The 22,008-nt window shown below is 43.6% G+C and overlaps 2 protein-coding genes across 2 annotated transcripts; one reads left to right on the top strand and one right to left on the bottom strand.

Annotated features, from left to right (window-relative positions):
- Positions 1–798: 798 nt before the first annotated feature.
- ORC1 (origin recognition complex subunit 1) lies at positions 799–17,088 on the bottom strand. Its single transcript, XM_068198760.1, has 17 exons — positions 17,015–17,088; positions 15,626–15,730; positions 15,112–15,239; positions 13,789–13,958; positions 13,226–13,607; positions 12,299–12,596; positions 10,833–10,937; positions 10,284–10,470; positions 9,637–9,743; positions 8,815–8,916; positions 8,151–8,322; positions 5,883–5,990; positions 5,000–5,149; positions 3,665–3,784; positions 2,029–2,195; positions 1,712–1,799; positions 799–1,168 (listed from the first exon to the last, which is right to left on the bottom strand). Exons 2-17 carry the CDS (start codon positions 15,712–15,714, stop codon positions 974–976), a joined length of 2,568 nt encoding a protein of 855 aa, XP_068054861.1. The 5' UTR covers positions 15,715–15,730; positions 17,015–17,088; the 3' UTR covers positions 799–973.
- Positions 17,089–17,196: 108 nt separating this feature from the next.
- Positions 17,197–20,987, top strand: PRPF38A (pre-mRNA processing factor 38A). The gene is made up of 10 exons (XM_068198778.1): positions 17,197–17,390; positions 17,484–17,643; positions 18,155–18,276; positions 18,419–18,504; positions 18,646–18,756; positions 19,390–19,502; positions 19,975–20,001; positions 20,079–20,176; positions 20,522–20,570; positions 20,656–20,987. Exons 1-10 carry the CDS (start codon positions 17,261–17,263, stop codon positions 20,696–20,698), a joined length of 939 nt encoding a protein of 312 aa, XP_068054879.1. The 5' UTR covers positions 17,197–17,260; the 3' UTR covers positions 20,699–20,987.
- Positions 20,988–22,008: the final 1,021 nt, after the last annotated feature.

Below are 22,008 nucleotides of genomic sequence, written 5' to 3' on the forward strand. Positions count from 1 at the left end.
GGCGCTGCCCCGCCGTGAGGGCAGCGGGGGCAGCGCCGCGGGACGCGCTCCGCGGGGCCCGGGAGCCCGGCCCGGCCGCGCTCCGCCCCGCCCGGGAAGCTCGGCGGGACCCGGCGGGCAGGGCCGGCTGCGGGCGCTCCCCGGCCGGCGCAGGGACGGAGCGCGGGGGCGATGGGCCGGGAGCCGCGCGAAGAACCGCGGAGGGGCCGCCCGGAGAGAGCCCGGCCCCGGCTCACCTCGGCTCCCGCCCGTGCGGCCGCAGCTCCGCCCGGCGCGGCTCGGGGTGGGCCCGCCCGCGGCGGCTGCGCGGCTGCGCGGAGGGGCGGGCCCGGCCCGCAGCCACGGCCCCGGCTCCTGTCCGAGCTGTCCCCTGCACTCGCCCCCGGCACCGGCGCGGCGGCTGGGGGACGGGCCTTGATCGTGAGCGGCCAGAGGGGCTGCGTATTTGAGGGGCACGGTTCGTGTCGCGGTATTGTTACAGTCTCCTCTATTCCAACATCGAGCCTGCCTTGCAAACTGGAAGTTCCTTTTAATTATGTTGAATTGCAAACTGGAAGTTCCTTTTAATTATGTTAGTAAGGAAAAGTTTAAGCAGATTTTAGTAATGTCGTTCATTGAGTATAAAAGTCACAGTGGAAAATCTACAGAGTACTAAAGACACCATGAGCCTTAAAAAAAAGTGATGCAAGTAATCTTCTTCAAATAATTCATCCCAAGTTCATACACCTCAAGTAAAAGGACACCAGCTATCAGCACTTAAAAATACTTTGAAAAACAAACAGTTTGGAATACTTAAAATGTTTTGAAATGAATTCTTTATTATTAAAAGAGTGCTTTCATACATCAAACAAATAAGCAAAGCCTTTTAAAAAAATACATTTCACTATTTCCATTTTATCAATAATTAAAAAAATAAAAATAGACGGTATTTAAAATATTTATACATATTAAAAGCAATAAAATCTCTTTTGCTTTATTCCTCCCTGAGCGCATACATGACATCATCCTGGCTGAGGTTCAGTCGCACCCGCATGTGCAGATATTTATTGCTGGCCTCCACCAGCAAGAGCCTGCAGGCACCAAGCCTTGAACAAATTGCCATGATTTCTGACACCGTAGGGCTCTGCAGGCCTTCCACCCTGCACAAGGCCACGTAGTGGTGGTAGATCTGTTGAAAAAGAGAAAAAGGACACAGGTTACGTTTACTGCCTGCTGCAACAGAGTGACAAGGTGACATAGTGAGAAGCTGCCTTCCCCCGACATCCATGGCAGGGGAGATAAAATAGCTCCAGCCTGTTTAGATGCTGTAATTCTATATAAAAATGTTTAGAACTATGTCTCTGTATAAGTAACAACATTTAGCTTCCACACTACTCATGACTACTCCAGAGTCTTCATAGCTCTGCTGGCACACAGTCTTTTATGGTTCTACTAAAAAAAAAACAAAGCTACCAGTGACATATCTGCCTCTGTGAAGAAAAACAGTGATGCACAAGTTGGAATCAACTTTCAGTTTTCCTCCTTGGACTGTTGCCTGACTGACAATTGTTGACTGTCTGTTGTTGACTGACAATTTCAGCTTCTCTTTGATTCTTCCTGTTATAAAGCATGTTAGGGTAGAAGCATGAGATGTTTTAACACGCAGGCAAAAAAAAAATAAAACCACCTTGTGATTCAGATCACTGGTGTCAGTAACAAAAAAGCCCCATACCTGTTGAACTGTTGCCTCCTCAACTCCTGCCCTGCGAAACTCTGCCAAAATTGCTTTCAAAAAGATTTGTTCATGCAACGAAGCATTCCTGAGTCAAAAAACAAAAAAGACAAAAATCCATTTGTGAAGCTCAGAACCCATGAAACATCAGAAGTCTGGAAGGGAAATTGCTTGGGAGCTACATATTTAAGCGCAGGGTGGGCAGTTTATGTCACAAGTGGCCACTGAATCACAGCCTGAAACTCTGGCATCATCATTCTTGTTTTTGAAAAGCTAGTGCTGTGAAAGGGACACAAAAGCAAAGGGAATATTTTTACCTGATTGCATTGACATATGGTGATGAGAACATTTCATCGATGGCTTCGGTCACGTGGGCCATCCTGACAATCTCCGGGGTTCTCTTCTGCCTGGCGACCTCGCAGATCTCCGTGGCCCTTCTGCAGATATCCAGGCACCGCCGGGCATCCCCGGACAGCGCTGCCACCTGCAACGGAATGTGACACGTTTGTGACATTTCCAAACAGCTGGAGAGAGAGTTTAGCAAGAATCAACAGAGAAACTAACCGCAAACACCCTGAGCACCTAGTGGGAGAGCAACGCATCTCTGGACGATCTTACTACAGTCCCAGATCCTGAACAACAAAGCTTACTGACCAAAACCAACAGAAGCAACTCTCCACATCTCCCACACCCCCACCCTGATCTGGTCATCATAAACTCAAAGCTGAGCTTTTTTTTCTATAACACAGAGGTTAAAAAAAAAATTAAAGGCGAGCAGTTCACTTCAACACCAAAAGCTTTCAGAAGTATCAGTTTAATTATCAGTGAAGACCTTTACCATAATCCAGGCTCATGAAAAAGGAAAAAGAAAAGGGAGAGTGGCTATGACACCAAAAAACTCAGTTTTTCTATATTAATTCAAATACTGATTTTAAGAGTACACTGATAATTTAAGAAAGTCTCAAAGAAAGATCCAGGATAGGCAATTTGCTGTTACAAGTGCCTGAACATTTTTAGGTGTCTGAAATTTCTGAAACTACATACTTGTTAAAACCCCAGTTGTACTTTACAGTTTTAATAAAGATGTGAACATTCAACACATATAGTACTGGCCTAGTTTTCCCAGCAGATGCTGGTAATATACAAAAGCCAAGAACCCAGCTGGGGCCAAGAATGAGAAACCCCGTAGAAAATCTGATTGCAAGGCATATTTCTGTATTTCTGAAGAAAACTCACACTAGAAAAACACTGCAATTACTCCCTCTGCAAACCCTCACTATTATTCTTACAGAGAGGTGGCTCCTTCACAAAAGAACACATGCTTGTATTTACTTCTGACATATTTATGAGCACTCTTTTTTAATCCTACAATGATGTAGGATGTTTTGATATAATTTTAATAGATTACTTTAATATAGAGCTGCTAATTTAACACATTAGCAGTGCACATATCTCAGTTTGAGAAGCTGCTGATCTCCAATGCATTACTTATGTTTTGCACCAACTGAGTATTAAGACTTGCAAACAGAACAGGTATTACCTATTATGACAGGGCACTGAACATCTTGAGAAATAAAATGTGTAAGGCTATTTCCACTGCCACTGGCATGTTATCTTTTTCAGGATTCTCCAGTGACTCACATTATGCTAAACAGTGGAGACAGTTGACATCTTATCATCACGACTCTTGTCATGCCTTCAGCTCCTGGAATATGCTGCTGCCTTCTTAGAGTAGGTGGAAAAAGCAAGGACACTGCTCTAGCAATGTCTTCGAAGAAAATACCCAGGAAAATGTGTGACCTAATTGTGCCCCAATACTTGCCTCCAATAGGGAACACAACCAGAGAACCAGGTCTAACAGCTGTTACAAAACTGTCCCTGCTAAGGGAAAAAAGTGTCCCCACACTTTTCGCCCGGTGCAACATGAAGGACGTTTTTCTGCTCTGTACTCACCTTCCTGGAAACCAGCTGAACTGCATCCTCTTCAAATGCCTTCACACCCTTCAGCCTGGATGAAACTATTTGCTGTAACTGTTTGTAGGTGTAGGGCTGAAAGGACATTCTGGTGAGGCCCTACAACAAATGACACAACACAGTGAGAAGTGTTTGTGGGACTGGAAAACTCTCAACTGCTGAAGCATGGCCTGTGTGGTTACTTTCACTTTTTCTGGTAGGAGCAATCAGTCTTTCACATCCTTTCCCTCCTAGTGACACACTTGAATCAATCCCATTTTTTAAACAAATGAAGAAATGCACAAAGCTGTGACTCAGTGAGGACCACTGGCTGGATCTCCCCACTGAAAAGCCCGAGGAGCAAGTGAAGCTGCTATCAGAATTCAGATTTCTCCTATAAAAAAAAAAACTTTTAAACAAATCAGAGCTCCCCAATTCCCCAATACAAAAACACCTTGATTACATCTGTCTACATGTTACTTTTTAATACAATAACAGCAGTAGCTGTGGAAAAATATTAATGTCTCCTTTAGCTAATCTGTATATGTGTGTGTTGACTTCAAGTTAGCCATCAGCCAAGAATTAAAACCTTCTTCTGGCTCAAGCCATTAAGAACTGCCCTCAGATGAGGAGAATCGATGTTACAGATGGTGCACTGCCTTTCATCCCACAGGAGACCTAAGTTTTGAATTTCTTATGCAAAACTTCTCTTGTGACTATATGGACTCAGCTGATCCGCAGTGGGTTTAGTGGGTGGGGGAAAGCAATTCACACCCTGTGGAGCTGTTTTGAGTCATGGAAGGATACAGGCACAGAGCACTGTCTTTGCAAATCACTTTTCAGAGCCGTGGTGAGATGACCTAAGAAAATATATTCAAAACAAGTGGAGAGTGCATCCAATCTTCTTTGTTGGATACCTTTATATAATCTACCAACTGATGATGGCAAACAGAGAAGTAAGTAGGTGCCTGGAATGAAAGGGGAAAAAGGAAGGAAAACCAGAAGAGAACTCTTCTGAACTTCAGAGTAAGCAGCTTAACCATGAAGCACAGCATTTGATTATCCAGATCTTAATATATTTTAAAAGGCATCCATATATTTCATCCTTACAAGAACATAGCATACATACACAGCACAATACCACCTGATTAGCAAACAGGCTCCTGAACTTAGATTTTTATGTTCATTATCAGTCCTCTGGAGAGGGAATTAGAAAAAACATTGTTCAGCTTCTGATATAACCAATCCTACTTTTCTCCTGGATTGCTTTTGATTGCATCCAGCATTTAATCTGTTCTCCTTTTATGGCATAGCAAGAGAACTGCTAGAACATACCAGCCTGCTTGCTACTCTGTTCATCATGATTCTCTCTGGCAGGTCCATGGTGTTGGCAATGGCCAGGATGATTAGCTTGGAGTTCTTTTGGGTTGGCCAATCAAATAAATTGTACATCACATTCTGCTTCCGGGTCCACAGCAGATCAAGCTGCAGAGATAAACAGATAAGAATCAGACTGGAATAAGGAATGGCCTCTTATTTACAAAACCTGATGGGGGTTTGAGAACCAGCTCTGCCACAGAAGATTTCTCACATGATTCTGAACAAGCTGTCTCTGTTGCCTTTCCTTTATCCATCTACTAACAGGACTGCATTTGCTGAATTAGGGCTCTAATCTCTTTTGGAAAAGCACAGTTCTGCTGGATGCTTGAACTGTAAATGTTAAACAGCTGGAGTTTTAAAACACTACTGTGATACTAATACTACATCTAACAAGATTCAAAGACCCTCCAAGTGAGAACCTGAATTAGCTTACAGCAAAAATAAGAGTGCATATGATTATTACTGAACATTTTTCAAAATTGGGTGTGACTTATTTCTCTGTGAGTTTTCCCACTGGAAAAGCAGCAGCTTCCAGACAAAATACAATTGAATCCTCTGGTATTTAGAATTGACAAACTATTTATTCCATGTCTTGGAATAACAAAACATAAAACCAATATGAAATCCAAGGCAGATAACATCATGGCAACAGGATACTCAGCCTTTTTAGGAAACTCATTTTAAATAGGTAAGAGGAACTACTTGCATCTCCTCTCTCCTAAGTCTATTCCTGTTACATCACATGTGATACAATCAAAGCATGCATAATTTTCCATCCACCAAAAACTCACTTCTTACAATCCTTGGAGGAAAGAAAACAAAGGATTCTGTGTCTCACCTCATCCACTATCAGCACTGTGGTCTTCCTCTTTGGTCCAGGTGTACTGAACAGCTTTGCCAGCAGTACTGCAGCATGGGTTGCTGTCACCTTCTGACCTGTCAAGAACTGCCCAAAGATTGAACAAATATTGCAGGCTAATCACACCAAACCCTGGAAATACAAACTTTCACTCCTTAGCAATCAACACCAAGCACCTGGATTATTTTTTCCAAGGGGGAATAAAAAAACAGAGCTCATAAGACACTCTGGTCTACCAAGAATTGCCCATAAAGGAGAAGAGAAACAAACAACAAAAAAAAAGCATAGCTAAAAAGCAAGGCCCACAGAATTCTCTGCAATCTGTCTTAGAATCACTAAGAATTCCTGAACCCACCCAGTCTAGAGGGCTCTAAACCCAGCATATCTCTAGGGTATCTCTGAATACACACACCTACTGAAAACCTAAGTCAGCTGAGAAGAATAGCCTGACTTGAGTAATCCTGGACTGCTATTAAAATTCTAATGAATCATCAGCAGGATCTATAATTAAATTTAGTCAACTGTGAACTAAAAAAATATCTGCATTACCTTTTGCAACTATGTGGCAGAACAGATCAGCTGACTGTATATTACCTCTTCCCTTGCAAATTATTACCTTTTCCCAAAAACCAAAGCATGGCATTTCAAAATTGCACTGCAGATGCTGAATCAATTGTTCATCACATGGCAAAGTCCAGCAATAAAGCCAAATGGAGACTGCATTTGAAAACTGTATTTCTTTTCTAAAATCTCTTATAAACCTAAGGTTTGGTAATTACTAAATGAGCCAGAGCACAAGATTAATGTATAACCTCTTCTTGTTTCATGTTTCCAATTCAGTCAGGACAGTCCAAATCAGTCACAGAAAGGAGTTGAACCCCAGAGAACCCTGATTTTACAGCTCTGGAGCTCAGTATCCAATATACCAAAGAGCTGAGTTGCTGTGGTGAAAATGGTCTCTTAATTGCACCCAGGTATTTAACCTTATCTCTTCCATCTGTCTAGGGCTTCCAGTCCCTGTCCCCTCTCTAAACTTTCCTACAGCAGTGAGGTAACTGCAGAAGGGAAGAATTTGCTTCAGTCATGCAAAGAAACATCAGCAAACTGGATAAGGACCTGCAGCAATTGGGAGAGCAGCAGCAGTCTAACTTTTATTAAGGGTTCTTTGACAGTAGCTGAGGCAGAAGGAATTGGAGAAGTACATGGTTCATGTGACTTTGTACTCCCCTAAAGGATATTTCACTGGGCTGCCTAAGAGTTCAGGACTAGTAGGGGGCAGCAGATTGTACTTCCAAAGGCCCATTCTTCATTCATTTTTAGATTTTATGCTGAATGGGACAGGAACAAAGGATGTTAAAATACATTCACACTACCATGAAATAAGGTAATTGTCAGGAAGCCTCTCACTATGCTAAAGAAACACAGAGGCCTGGCCTCAGCAAGACACTGTCTAAGCTGAGTTTCAGGAAAGGATACAACTATGCAAATTTAACTGCCAGGTAGGAGGACCGGGACACTAGAGCACTAATGTATGCCACTCCCTGCTCAGAAAGATGATGTCAAACTTAAATAAACGGAGCAGGAGTTTATATGAAAATGGAACAGATGCTTCAGAAAACCCTTTAGTTTCCAGGTCACTGGTTTAAAGTTAGCCTAGACTGAGAAAGCTTTTGAGCAGTTAATGTCTAATGCGTACTGGGTGATCTTAATCCTGTCCTCAGAAGGTTAATTCCCTCCCATACAACACAAGCACAGTCACTAGTCCCAGATGGATACTGCAGACTGGTTTGTCATGGATATCAGAAATACACTTTGTTGACAGAGATGGCCTCTCTTTAGCTGAATTACTATTAAGACTGACCAATTAACCATTAAGACCCTCTCAGTAATTATTCTACTGCTACACTGACTTTCAGAGTTGTCACCTTAGTAGCTGTTTAAGCAGACGTGCAGAAAGTTACACCATAGGAAAATATAAAAAACTGGTTTAGATTTTTTTAGATGAGTAGATGCAATAAACCAGGCTATTTCTCAGCCACTACCCTTATGCAGCAGAAAGCAAAACAATTAAAGAAGGCTTTAAGTTAATTATTTTCTAACTTGCTCTAAGATAAAAGCACACAGTCTCTTGGAGGGACCGGGAAGTACTGATAAGTGCCCTGAACACTGTAACTTATCAAGGATCTGATGGGAAAGTGTAAGAGCTCTTCTTTCAAACCCAGAAGCCACTGAAAATGCTTTACTTACCTCTAATATCTGCACATAGGCTTGATGAGGGTCTGTCAGCTTCATGCCATTGATCTCCACAAACTGGAATGGTGGCAGTTCCTCATTTTCTGCAGCTTGCTGAAGACACCGAATTACTTCATGCACAGTTGCAGTTTTACCTGTTCCAGGCACTCCAGAAATGTACATGCACCTACAAAAGGAGAGCACCTCTTCAGCAGCCTGAACAAAATGGTAACTCTGGGGATTAATGAGCTGGAATTCCTGACCTCTGACACCAGCCATGAATACAGACTCTTCAGGTAACTGCCTACATCTTACTTTATTTGCAAGCTGGGACACCTTGGAGGATCATGAGGATTTTTATTATTACTGGAGCAATTAACAACCTAAAACATTTTATAAATGTAATTTATCTTAAAAAAAAAAAAATCGTTTTCCAGACTTCTAAAACTGACCAGTTATAATTTGGTCTTTATTTTGGATCTCTAGAATAATGAAGCCCATATTATTTCTACACACAAGATCACTTAAGGAAGAAAAATACCAGGAAAATTGAATGAGGAACTTTAAATGATGATAACTTTTTAAATACGAAGTAATAATTATAAAGTAAAAATATATAATCTGACTGCTGTTATGCCATAAGCAGATGTGATCTTTGTCACAGTCTTGCCAAACTCACCCTCCTGTACCATCAATAAGTTTGCTTTCCACAAAGTTATAGATATCCTGGAATTCTTCCTCACGACAAGGCAGAGATTCTGGGATAGCAGAAACATGCAGCCTTTGAATTAAAAAAGAAAAGAAAAAGAAAATTGCTGTTCTCTCTGAAGAACTGATGCAAACAAACAGGCAGATGCTCACCTTCCTCCCGTGGGAGTTTTCCACATCTCTCTTACATACTTTAAAGTCTGAGCATTAATGTCAAGTATCCCAAAAGAAACAGCCTAGTCTCTCTCTATGTGCTCTTAATTTATGCAGCAAAAAAGATCTATCTGTTTCAATTTACAAATGACTTGTAAGTCAGTGCAGAGGTAGGATAAAACAGGAGAGACTGCTTATAGAAAACAGAACTAAAACCCAGTTTGAAAGATAGTCAGTCCTGTATGCCTTTTATTTTCCACTGTGAAGATCTACAGTGATACCTATAAAGATTTTTCATGCACCAAGAAGAGACAAATATTGTACCTTTACAATCTAAAGCTAATCAGAGAGGATCTTTGTTTTTCTAATGTTGCACAGAATAAAGATACCTAATTCTGAAGAACTTAGCATGGACTGGTTACAATAACTTGAAATGGCTAAAGTAGTATTGCAAATACTACCATTATTTGTAAATCTAATATTGTACTGTACATTATTAAATACTCTTCTTGGATCAGAACACCATGCATTTTTACCTATTTTATTCTAAATGGTAAAGATGATATTCCCCATTTCAGCACAGCCTACTGCTCTGCACACCTGATGCAAAATGAAGATGATTCTCCTGAGCACAGGTTACCTTAATCGGGCTTCTTCCAGTACACTGGCTGGTTCCTGGGCTGCCTGGATGCGCCTGGGAATTTCTGGAGTTGCATTCCGGGGTGTCCGGGGTGTCCCCTGTAAAGGCTGCAAATAGAAATTACAACCTCAAGCAGATTTTCTACAAACAGCAATTTCTGTTGGGAACAAATCATCGATGCGAGTTTCCCAAATATTACTTATGCCAGAGCACAAAATGAACTGAGAACCAGTATTTACACAGGGAATTACCAAACAAGCCTTATGGTGTTTTCTTCCTAAGAGAAAAAGGAAACTGGAAAGGTGGTGGTGACAGTTACACCTTTTAACTGTCTAAAGAATTTTTGAGTTGTTAATCCTTTTCTGAAGTGCTGCATAACAGAATGATCTGGTTCTTAAGAAACAGCATACAAGACAGTAATTTCCCTGTTTAGGCTACAGATTTCTTATCAATATTGTAACAATATTCACAATATGCAAATGATTTATACCCTTCCATAACCTGCTCATATCAAAGATTAAATTAATCCAGATAATGCTTCACTAAAAGCTAAGGGGTTCAGATACTTTACTCTGGTACACAGGCATCAAACATTCAAATAACTGGCTTAAAAATAATAAAAATAGTTCTTTTATGTGGAACCTTACCGTTTTCTTCAGTGTCTTTGCAGGAGTACGAACTGCTGACTTCTTTGAAGATTTTGGGGTGCTGAATATTCTGCTAGATTTAGGGTTTTTTTCTGGTGTACAGGGCATATCATCATCCTCCTCTTCCTCACTACTTGAAGAGTAGGAACTGTCAGAGCCAGACAGAAAATCTTCCTGGTCCAACATGCTGTCAGAAACAGAAATTATTTAAGCTTAAAAAAAATACCTACAATAAGTCTGCACATAACAGAGCAACATTTGAACACTTTCAGCTTTTTCTGGAGTTCTTGTAATCAGCAAGCCAAAACATTTTCCACTTCAGCTGCTAATTTTCCATGGCTTTTTAACAGACTGGTTTAAAGGAAGACAGTTTTCTGAAGAACACCATGAGTCAGCTTTATGTTTCTGAACACAAACCAGTTTTTACTCAAGCTGCAATTAAGCTGTGCTTCTAGAACCACTTGCATTTCAATATTATTCCAGACAAGCTCTCAAGGCCTGCAGCTCTCAACAGCAATCTGAACAGGAGATCATGGCTGCAGGGTTTACCTGATCTGCTCTGCAATGAGAGCACTGGTTTTCTGTGCACATGTTCTGCGAGAACGAGGGGTCAGCACAGGGATCTGGCTGCTCGGTTTCTGATATCCAACTAAACTGGAAAGAAAGAAAACAAAGCTGGTTGTATTCCCTCTCTTTGCATCACACTTGTAAAGACACAGAGAAGGCCTTTCAAACTTCAGGCTCAATTGTTACCACTGTCCATCCGGCATGAATTCTTATTTGTTATTTAGAGATTGGCTATGGCATGGATGCTGGCAGCACAGTTTCCCCCCTCTTGCACTGTGTCTTCAATACATCTTTGCAAAGGAAAACAAAATATTTGCTGTATTTTGAACTGCCAAACTGAAGGGACCGGCGCTCAGAACAGCTGTAGTTTTGTTTTATTGAGAGGTGGGGTTTTTTGCCTATTTTTTTAAGAGAAAGATAAGAAAAATACTATTCCCTTCAGGCATCTCTTTGATTTGCCCTTTGGATTGTACTTGTCTCTGTGTTTTGATATTCTTGGTTGTCTTCCTGGATCCTTCTTAATCCCTGCCACTGAAACATTTTACTGTTACTACACAACTTTCCTATTGGTTCCAAGTAAAAAATGAGATGAATTACAGATGCTTTAGTTATTTGTTGACAGTTCCTAGAAGTTTTTTTAAGATCTATAAATGCCACTGCCTTATCAATGAAAGGTAAACATTTTCATGCTATATATAATTAGTGACAAAAAATAGGTGGAAATTCCATTGTTGCATCCACATCTTTACTCTTGGAAAGGAGGAAAAGGAGGGGTTTCTGCCTTCTTGCAACATTTTGCACAAGAAAAGTCTGTTCCATTCTTTTCCTCCCCCACTTTATGCCATTTTCCAAGACTATGTGAAGATATACTTGAATAGTTGTGCTTTTTGGGCTTTGATTTCTTTCCGACATAAAAATTAGAATGGAAGTATCCATATATTTCTCATGAGAACTCTCCTGAGGCAAATCAAACCACTTTCTACAGTCCAGCATCCCTCAACACTTCTCACAAGTTGGGCACATCTGAGCCTTGATTGCGGAGTGCAGGGAAAGAGATTTTCATTCATGTTGGTGGGTACAATCATCACGAGAACAACCATCAACATGGCTTCAGTTTCCTTTCATATCATCCTACCATTCCCATTTCCAACATTATCTCTCTGCTCTTAGAACCATGAACTGCTTTTCCATCTGGAAAGTCAAGCCCTCTTTGGATCTCCCTGATCATTCATTCACCTCCAAGTAACATTTCCTAATGCTTCATCACAGTGCACTTGTCACTGCTGAGGCTCTCCCCCTTCTCTCCTTGTTCTCAACAGGCAAAACATGGCACATGCAGAGACTTCCCCTACTTTTCTCTCCAGAAGTCTTCCATAAATGCGTTTCAAGAGAGCGTCATACAAACAGAAATCCCATACAAAAGCAATGATAAAAATGCTGTCACTTACGATAGAATGTCATCTTTCTCATGAAGATTCTTGTCTTTTTCACTGAAATCTTTGACCTTAGTGTAGGGGGAGAATCGCATGGCGTCACTGAACCTCTGACACTCCTCTGCAGTCTCAGGTGTTGACTTGGACTTATCATTGCTGCAGGGGATCTTTGGTGGTGAGCCTAAAATTTCATTTGTGAATTTCACTTTTCTTTTAGTGGCTGATGGCTCTAATGGTGCTATGGCATCACAGTCATCATCCAAAAGACCCAAAACTTCACATCCCAGCAGCCTGCCTTTGGATCTTGTGGGGCCTAGAAATGAAAAGCAAAATGAACTTTGGTCAGGCTTCAATATGGCTGGTTTGGTTAACTTTCAGAAGACATGGTACAGTTGGCTGTTGTTTAAATGAAAGCAAATGAACACTGCACTTCAGGAACAAGAAACTGGATCACTAGAAGGCACTTCCTCTAGAAAATTACTAAACAGAAGGAAGACAAACAGATTATCTCAGTTTTCTAACCCACCATGACTTACAACTTTAGTCAGGTTCCATGTTGAAAATACTGCATGTTCCACGGGATCAAATGTGCTTATTCAACCAGCTCAATGTAAACATTTTAGTACACAATTAGTCAGAAGATTAAAGAAAGTGGGACATTCTGTGGTCATATGCGGCTCACTGGTACCATTTCAGTCAACAAGCACTTTCATTTAGATTTATCAGATACAAATAAAGCATTTGCAGCAGCAGTAGAGCACTTGAAACAACAGACAAGACAAACAAGTGATGTGCCTACAAGGCTTGGGCTGATCCCAAAGCCTGAACAAGGCAGTTAAAAACATTGATGTTGAATATTACAATAGCTTGAACTAGCCAAAAGGGAGAAGTACAAAACACATACACAACTACTAAATGGACAGAATATTGTCATATACATACTGTTTAACTCCAGCTTCTTCCTTGCTGTTGGGGTTTTGATGTCATTATTAGCCACCCTTTGAGAATGCCTCTCCTTAGCAAGGGAAGACTTGGAAGTAGAATGTTTGGATTCTATTTCCATATCAGGGTTTTTTGATTTTGTGGCACTCCGAACAACACTCTCCGTCTCTTTTTTCACAGGTGTAAGGATGTCTGAAGGAATAAATGCTTTGGAAGAGTTTGTGATGACACCTCGTTTCTTGTTAGCTTCTTTCAGCTTAGAGAATGTGTCCGGGGACAAAACCTTAAAGCACTTCCCATCCCAAGACTGTCTGACATAGAAGGTTTGTTCCTTGTTTAATGTAATAACAGGCAGCTCCTCACCCAGATGTAGTGGTAATACCTGCAACAACAGGAAATATCAAAACACATACATTAAGGTTTACTGTTTACTTAGAATTCAGCTCTTTTCTATTCACAGATGTTACTACTGCAACTCATGCAATCCTTAATTTCTAATTAACACTACAGGGCTGCTGCTGTCACTTTCTTTCCTCGCTGTGCAGAAGGGTTGCAGTACATACCATGACGCTTTTAATAATGGTCTCTGCAGCTATATCGGTGTCATAGCAAAGAACTTGATCAAAAAACACTTCCTGGGCAGAAATCTCTCTTTTAAGCAGCTTCCGTTTGTTCTGAGGTATCTCCTCCAAATGACAGAACCACTGCACAACTGCACGTTTGTGCTGGGCACCTGCAACAAGGAGAGGAAGTCAGGGAACATCAGAATTCTATTGTGAATAGTGCCAGACTTTAGCTGAAATGCCAGCAAGGGTAGAAATCCACCCTGGACACATGTGAGAAAGCATCTGGTAAGAGATTGCAAATCCCATTTTCTAAGCTAAATTAAAGTGTCTGAGTTGAGAATCCTAAGGGCTAAGGTAGCACCTGCACAGGTCTCAATCACAAGAATACCTGGAGACCAGCTGCAGACCACCAGTTCCCCATCACAAACAAAGAGGTTCCTTGTTTGCACAGATGTGATCTCCTTAAACCCCAACTAAAAGCAGTGACATAAAAGGAGAAGTGAGAAATTTCAGGACGTTCTTTGTAGTGCTATTGTACTTTCAGAAGCCAGAAACACTTTTTTCACCAGCTGACAAACCAGGGAATATTGCTGATGAAATAGCTTGTTTTTAAGAAAGTTTCATGGGTTTCATTACAGCATGAAAAGAATATTCAGCTGTGCTACAAAAAAAGTGCATTAGAAAATAAATAAAATGGAATTATGTGTATTTATGTTTTAAAAAAGGTAAAGAAGATCAAAAACCCTCAAAGCATTATTATTACAGCATAAAAAAAGAAAAAAAAGCTGCTCAAAAGAATCAGATATAGCTAATGAGTAGCTCCCAATTTGGACTCAGACAATTTTTGTATCACCCACCTCTCATGATTTATCTTTTCATATCTATCTGTGTATAAACAAGTAGTTCTACAAGGGACAGAAGTAACAAGTCCCATTTATTCAAAATTGTACCTTATTGTTAAATTGCCTGATATCTAATGAGATGCAGTGCTCTTGCTCCACTTGGATTCTCCAATCTCTAAATAAAGCATGAGCTCACACTGCCTTCCTCAAGGACCACTGTTTTTAAATTAGACAATTATGTTAAAAGACTGTAAAAATTATAATGTGCTTTAATTTCCATTTATGTATTAAATTTAACTGAAATTAGCCATCAGTCCCAAATATTTGGGGGAGCGTGTGAATACAGATGCAAAACTTGATTTTCTTAATAAATTAGGCCAGTGACATACTGTTAATGTTAACTACATCCCCATGAAAAAGGTAACTTTAAAACATTTTAAAATTTCTCATGCAGAAGGTAAGCTTTTAGTTCTCTTACCATCTTCATATAAATCCATGAGCTGTGCCACATAAGGCTGATCTGCATTCACCCCTTCTACTAAAATAAAGTCACCAAGCTGTATACAGGTTTCTGTTTTGGTGCTTTCTGATGTAATAAGGATCCCCCTAGAAAGCGAATGACACGAGAAGATTAAAAGATCTTCATAGTCTTCATAATTCACTTACCATTAAGCCCGATGTCCTGTCAACTTTACGGTAGTTATGCCCCTTCTTGCAATGCTTACAACTTAATTCTCTGATTAGAAGCTTTCATATGTTGTTCAGTTAGTTAAAACTTATTCACAGATTTGGTTAAATGTTTTTGTTTATACACTATACAGTTTATAATTCAAGAGCTTAATGCTTTTGTTACAAGCATGCAGTGCCACAATAAAAAGCTCAAAACCTTACTCGTATTGTCATGGACAGCCTTTAACGTAAACGATGTCAGAAAGGTAAAGAAACATCTATTAAGTTTCCCTTATTGCAAACCAGAAATAAATGTTATTTACTTGTACTGGGAAGTCCTCAGCTTTCTGTCTGAACTCAAGCGTTTTCCATACCAGGAGTAGATAAGTTTGCTTTGCTGCCGGGTGTTCATGATTCCCAAGGAAAAGCTAAAAGAAACAAACAAACACTTTTTGATTATTTAAAACCAAAAGAAGGAAAGATCGGAAGATACACAGAACTGCTATCAATTCTTTCAGCGTACATTAAGAACTGCGGTTGACACAAAGAAACCCATCTTCCCCAAAGGCCCAGACACCCCTCCCGGGGGATGAGGAAAAAAGGAAGATATTTAGTAGCGACTTGTTTTTCAATTCCTTTTCCATTCCCCGCCATGGCGGGGCCAGCTGCCCGCCCGCTGCGAGCTGGCCGAGACCGTCCCCGACCTTTCACTTTCCCTCAATTCTCCTGGTTTCGTTTTGGTTTTTAATTCCTTTTTTTTTTTTTCCCTAAGTAAGAATTTTCGTCTGGAAAGTCAGGGAAAAGCCACACACAGCCCCCCAGCCGTTCACCGCCCCAGCCCGGGCGGCACATGGCGGCTGAGGGACCACAGTGCGCCCTCAGGGCGGCACACGCTGCGGGACACCGAGGGGCTTCGGCGGCACCGCAGAGCCACTGACCCCCACAGCCCCTCACACAGCCCCTCACACAGCCCCTCACACAGCCCCTGACCGGCCCGATGCCCGCCCAGAGCGAGTGAGGCTGGAACAGAGCACAGCGGTCTTACCCGGTCCCACCTCCCCGCTCCGGCAGGGTCGTCCCAGAGGACACTACACAGGATCGCGTCCGGACCGTTCTGGCATTATCTCCAGCGAGGGCGAGTGCCCAGCCTCCCTAGGCAGCGTGTCCCAGTGCGCGGCCACCGCCCGCACCAGGAGCGCTTCGCCCCCCGTGTCCCCTCACGGCCCCGGCTCACCCAGCCCCCTCACGGCCCCGGCTCGCCGTGTCCCCTCACGGCCCCGGCTCGCCGTGCCCCCCTCACGGCCCCGGCTCGCCGTGCCCCCCTCACGGCCCCGGCTCGCCGTGCCCCCCTCACGGCCCCGGCTCGCCGTGCCCCCCTCACGGCCCCGGCTCGCCGTGCCCCCCACACGGCCCCGGCTCGCCGCGCCCCCCTCACGGCCCCGGCTCGCCGTGCCCCCCTCACGGCCCCGGCTCGCCGTGCCCCCCTCACGGCCCCGGCTCGCCGTGCCCCCCTCACGGCCCCGGCTCACCGTGCGCCCACACGGCCGCGGCTCACCGTGCGCCCACACGGCCGCGGCTCACCGTGCGCCCACACGGCCGCGGCTCACCGTGCCCCCTTCACGGCCCCGGCTCACCGTGCGCCCTCACGGCCCCGGCTCACCGTGCGCCCTCACGGCCCCGGCTCACCGTGCCCCCTCACGGCCCCGGCTCACCGTGCGCCCTCAGCGCCGAGATGGAACTTCGCGCCAAAGCGCGCGCGGAGCCCCGCCCCCGGCGGCGCGCGCGCACGGGGCGGGCGGAGGCGGGGCCCCGCCATGTTCGCACCGGGGCCCGCGGAGGAGGTGGCGGCGGCGGCGGCTCCGCCCCGGAGGCGGAAGCGGAAGGCGGCGCGGCCCTCACGGGAGCGGGGCTGGCGGGGCTGAGCTCGGAGCGGCGAGCGGGGCTGCGCAGCGGCCGCCATGGCCAACCGCACGGTGAAGGACGCGCACAGCATCCACGGCACCAACCCGCAGTACCTGGTGGAGAAGATCATCCGCACGCGTATCTACGAGTCCAAGTACTGGAAGGAGGAGTGTTTCGGCCTCACGGGTAAGGCGGGCGGGGCCGGGCTGGGCTGGGCTGGGCCGGGGGGCACGGGGGGAGCCCGCGCTGACGGCCCGGCCCGGCCCGTCCCTCTCGCAGCCGAGCTGGTGGTGGACAAGGCCATGGAGCTGAAGTACGTGGGGGGCGTCTATGGAGGGAACATTAAACCCACGCCCTTCTTGTGCCTGACGCTGAAGATGCTGCAGATCCAGCCCGAGAAGGACATCATCGTGGAGTTCATAAAAAACGAAGATTTCAAGTAAGTTGTAGTGTGGTTTTTCCCTTGTTGAGGTTGTTGTACCGAGGGGAAGTGCCCAAAACAGCCAGGGAAACCTCAGCGTAGGGTTTAGCTCTCAGTGCGCCCTGATAAACTGGGCTTGCTCAAAACCAAGCTCTTCTTTTTGCTTTTAAGATGCTCTCCTTGTCACTTGGACTGTTGGAAGGGCTCATCTTTGTGGCATGCGCTCTCTGTGATAATAAACCTCTGCCTGAAGTATTTGGAATGAGCTGCATTAAAGCGTTCATATTAATCCACTTTTTCTTCAGTATTTTTTCCATCTTTGTTAGTGATAATGCCCCCTTACAGACATTATGTATGTAAAGTGTATTATGGTTTTGATAGTATCGAGGAAGTGATGGAGCAGATCTAAATGGCTGTGTATTCTGGCCAGTGTACTGATTTTCTTCAGAAACTTGTGGAACAAAATGCTTTTTTATCCAAACTGCTAAGTGTGCAGGAGCCGAGATCCACGGAAAGGTTTCCTTCCCAGGTATGTCCGAATGCTTGGAGCACTGTACATGAGACTGACAGGCACTGCCATCGACTGCTACAAGTATCTGGAACCGCTGTACAACGACTATCGGAAAATTAAAAGTCAGAACAGAAATGGGGGTAAACACTCTTATGTCTGTTTAGCAATATAAATCTTACAAATTGTGGCATAGCCTGTTGAGATAAGTTGTCTGAAATGTTTCATCTTTACTTCAGCCTCCAGTGTTAATTTTGTCTTTTAAATGCTATTTTTAACCCCCAGAATTTGAGCTGATGCACGTGGATGAATTTATTGATGAGCTACTCCATGAGGAACGTGTTTGTGATATCATCCTGCCTCGACTGCAGGTTGGGAAATGTAGATGATTATGGAATTCCTAACTGCACCAAGTCCAGTAGCTGTATTGGCTGCTTATTTTGTAAGCTGTGGTTGTCTCAGGTGTTCCTTCTTACTTGGGTTATGTTGAATAAAGTTGCAATTTTTTCTAGAAACGGTATGTTCTGGAAGAGGCTGAGCAACTTGAGCCTCGTGTTAGTGCTCTGGAAGAAGACATGGATGATGTAGAATCTAGTGAGGAGGAGGAAGAAGAAGATGAAAAGGTTGGTGAATTGTTTGATGAACTGCTTTGGAAAGGAATAGCTGAAGCTGAACCCCTTTGAGACACTTCATAGCCTATGACAGATATTTGAGGGGAGGCACCAGGAGGCTGCTGGCAACTCTTACGTCCCCTCGTAATGTATTTTCATATAAGCAGCTTGTGAGGACTTGGACCCTGAAGCAACTCTCAGGTTGCCATGTTTTCCTGGTTCTTGAATTCCACAAATCTGTATCTGCTCTGTGTTAAGCTTATTTAGATCAATTGATTTAGATGCATATGTAATGGAGAGAACTAAAGGTGATGATGGAAGGACCTGTGACCCTCAGTCAGTGCTGCTGTACTTCTTCAAAACCAACACTGTGAGAAGTGGTTGTTTGATTTCTAGTTGGCAGCTCTGGGCAGCACCACTCACTCCTGAATAAGAAGTACTTGGGGATGGAGAAGCTTGGCTGCCTGACTTTGCAATTTATATTCATAGTTCAGAAATCTTTACCAATAGCATAAAACCTTGCTGAAACAGGACTCACAGAGCTGCCTGACTTTGCAATTTATATTCATAGTTCAGAAATCTTTACCAATAGCATAAAACCTTGCTGAAACAGGACTCACAGATCCTCCCCCCACTTGTTTACAGCTGGAACGGATCCCATCTCCTGACCACCGCAGAAGGGGCTACAGGGACCTGGACAAGCCCCGCAGATCTCCGGTGGTGCGGTACCGGCGGAGCCGGAGCAGGTCCCCAAGGAGGTGAGGTGACTCTTCCTTCACCAGTATTTTTACCTGTTGTGCTGCAGACAGCTGGAGCACAGCAGTGCAGGTGGCAGTTCATCCAGAACGTCCCACACCTCCCTGTTCCTTTAGCACTTCCTGAAGTGAGGAGTTGCAGTGCACAGCCACAGTCAACCCCTCTGCCTGTTTCTCCAGTCATTCTCTTGCTGGCCAACTTCAGCTAAATTTGACAATACAATGAGGATGTTAAGGAGAACCAAGTGCTTTTTTCTCATGTAAGCCAGAGGCTGCAGAGAAAATCCTATTAATTGCTCTTGCTGATACTAAACCAGGAAAAATTCAGCACCAAACTCTTGCTCACTGCATGGTCCAGTCCTAAGCACTCATAGGAAGTAAAAGCCCTGGTGGTGTTGCTGAAGTATGTGGGAAATGAAAGAGCCGTTCTGCTAATGATTGTTAGTGATTTTTTGCTTTTCTCCCCCAATTGCAGGCGCAGCCGCTCTCCGAAGAGAAGAAGGTACTCTTTAATTCTATTACTTAAGTGAGCAGTGTGCATTTGTGGTACAGCTCTCTTAGAAGCTGCCTTTCCCTCAGCCCATCACCGCGCCGGGAGCGGCATCGCAGCAAGAGCCCGAGACGGCACCGGAGCAGATCCCGGGAGAGGCGCCACAGATCGAGATCTAAATCTCCAGGTACTTCTGCCACTTCCAGAATAACTCTGGCAAGTCTTTATCAGCAGCACATCCACTGCAAGAAAAATGTGTGTCACCATATCGAGATGGTAGCACAGGTGTTAAATCTGGCTGATGAAACTGCTGCTTACATGAAAGCAGAGCTGGGGAACTCCTTTAATGGCTGCAAAATTGTCTTGAGTAAGTTTTCAGGTACTTGCCAGGAGGTTAATTTGAGTGCCTGGTTAAAGCTAGGGTTGTTCTGGCAATATCTAGCACACTTGGTCACTAGAAGCAGATTGCATTAGTAAAACAACAAAGTATTCCAGTGGAAATGGAAATAACTGCTGTCGTCTTATCTTACAGGGCATCACCGTAGTCACAGACACAGAAGTCATTCCAAATCGCCTGAAAGGTAAAGGTAAAGCTTATTTCTGAAGTGCAGTTTGGGAATTAAAGATAGGTTTTATAGTATTGGCTTTTTGTTTTTTCTGTTTCAGATCTAAGAAAAGTCACAAAAAGAGTCGGCGAGGGAATGAATAACAAACAAAACCCAGCCCACCTTTTAAGGACCTTGAGCTGCAGTCTAATGCTGTCCTATTTGCTCCGCAGGACAGCTGGCTCTCCACCGGCTGCTTTAGCAGTCCCTTTCTTTAATCTTTCTCATTTTGTCATCTTGAATTTTTTTTATTAAAGGTAAGCTAAGGATACTTTTCATGTATTTAGTTACTCATCCTTGTTGATAGAATTTGAAGGTTGTTTTTTAATTGTTTTTCTTGAAGCCTGTAAAAACTTAATGAAGAGCAATAAAAAAGGAAGGTTTGTCTTTAAAGGCTCCTGGCTGTTTCCTTCATAATACTTTGTTAAAGTTATCCCCTGGTTGAAGCTGTCTTCATTCTCAAATCAGGGCCTTGTTTTGTCAAACTGTCCCTGCAGTCAGGTGCCAAAGGAAGTCTGCATTCAGTTACAAACACTGCAGGGCTCCCAGCCCTGGCCCCTCAGAGCTCCAGGACAGGAGGGGAAGCAAAGCTGTCACAACCCAGTGTGTTTACTAAAAGCTCACTTGAAAGTGCTCTCCAACACGTGGTTGTCATTGGGTGCTTTGTAAAAATCATCCTTCAGTGTAATCTGCTGCTTCTAGTGATGCCACCAGAGACTTCAGAAGGTTAAAGTAGTACAAAGCACTAAGTAAGAAGTTCATCATATTTAAAAACAGTACACTACTACTTTGAGCATAGTTTGTGGCCTCCCTGGGACTGGGAACAGAATTTCACACCATGATGTTCAGCTCTACCATCTCTGAATCAAGTTAGTTTTTAAAATTTAGAATAATTAAGCTCTTACTGAAGATAAAATTCTCCTGTTACTACATTTGAAATCAGTTGTGTTAAGCCCTTGGGTACCATGTCTTTATTCATGGCCCTTCTTCAGGAGCAGGGACAGGCTGGTTTATCCCCGAACTCTGCATTTAGGGCTTCAGGATTCTCGTACTGCCTTCAGAGTGCTGACAACACAAATGAGTGTGGCCAGGGAATTTATGGAAAGCCCTCTTTAAAACTGCTTCCCAGTACAGCCTAATTTTTCCACGATATTTTTTTGCATATGTATTTTTTTGCACATGGTATTTTTTTGCGTATTGTTTTGCAAAGCTGATAAAGAGAAAAGCAGGTGTGCTCTTCCTTCAAGTATAACACACACATGGGCTGTGAACAGCACATGCAACAACACCACGGAAAAAAGCAGGTCTGGTGCTCGTACCACTTGTTGAAACTGCTCATCTTTCCAAGATCTCCACATTAAAGCCATTTCTATTATTCCTGTTAGAGCGAGCATGCATACAAATAGAAAAGAGG

Source organism: Anomalospiza imberbis, chromosome 9 (genome assembly GCF_031753505.1).
Source record: "Anomalospiza imberbis isolate Cuckoo-Finch-1a 21T00152 chromosome 9, ASM3175350v1, whole genome shotgun sequence".
NCBI classification, from domain to species: domain Eukaryota; kingdom Metazoa; phylum Chordata; class Aves; order Passeriformes; family Viduidae; genus Anomalospiza; species Anomalospiza imberbis.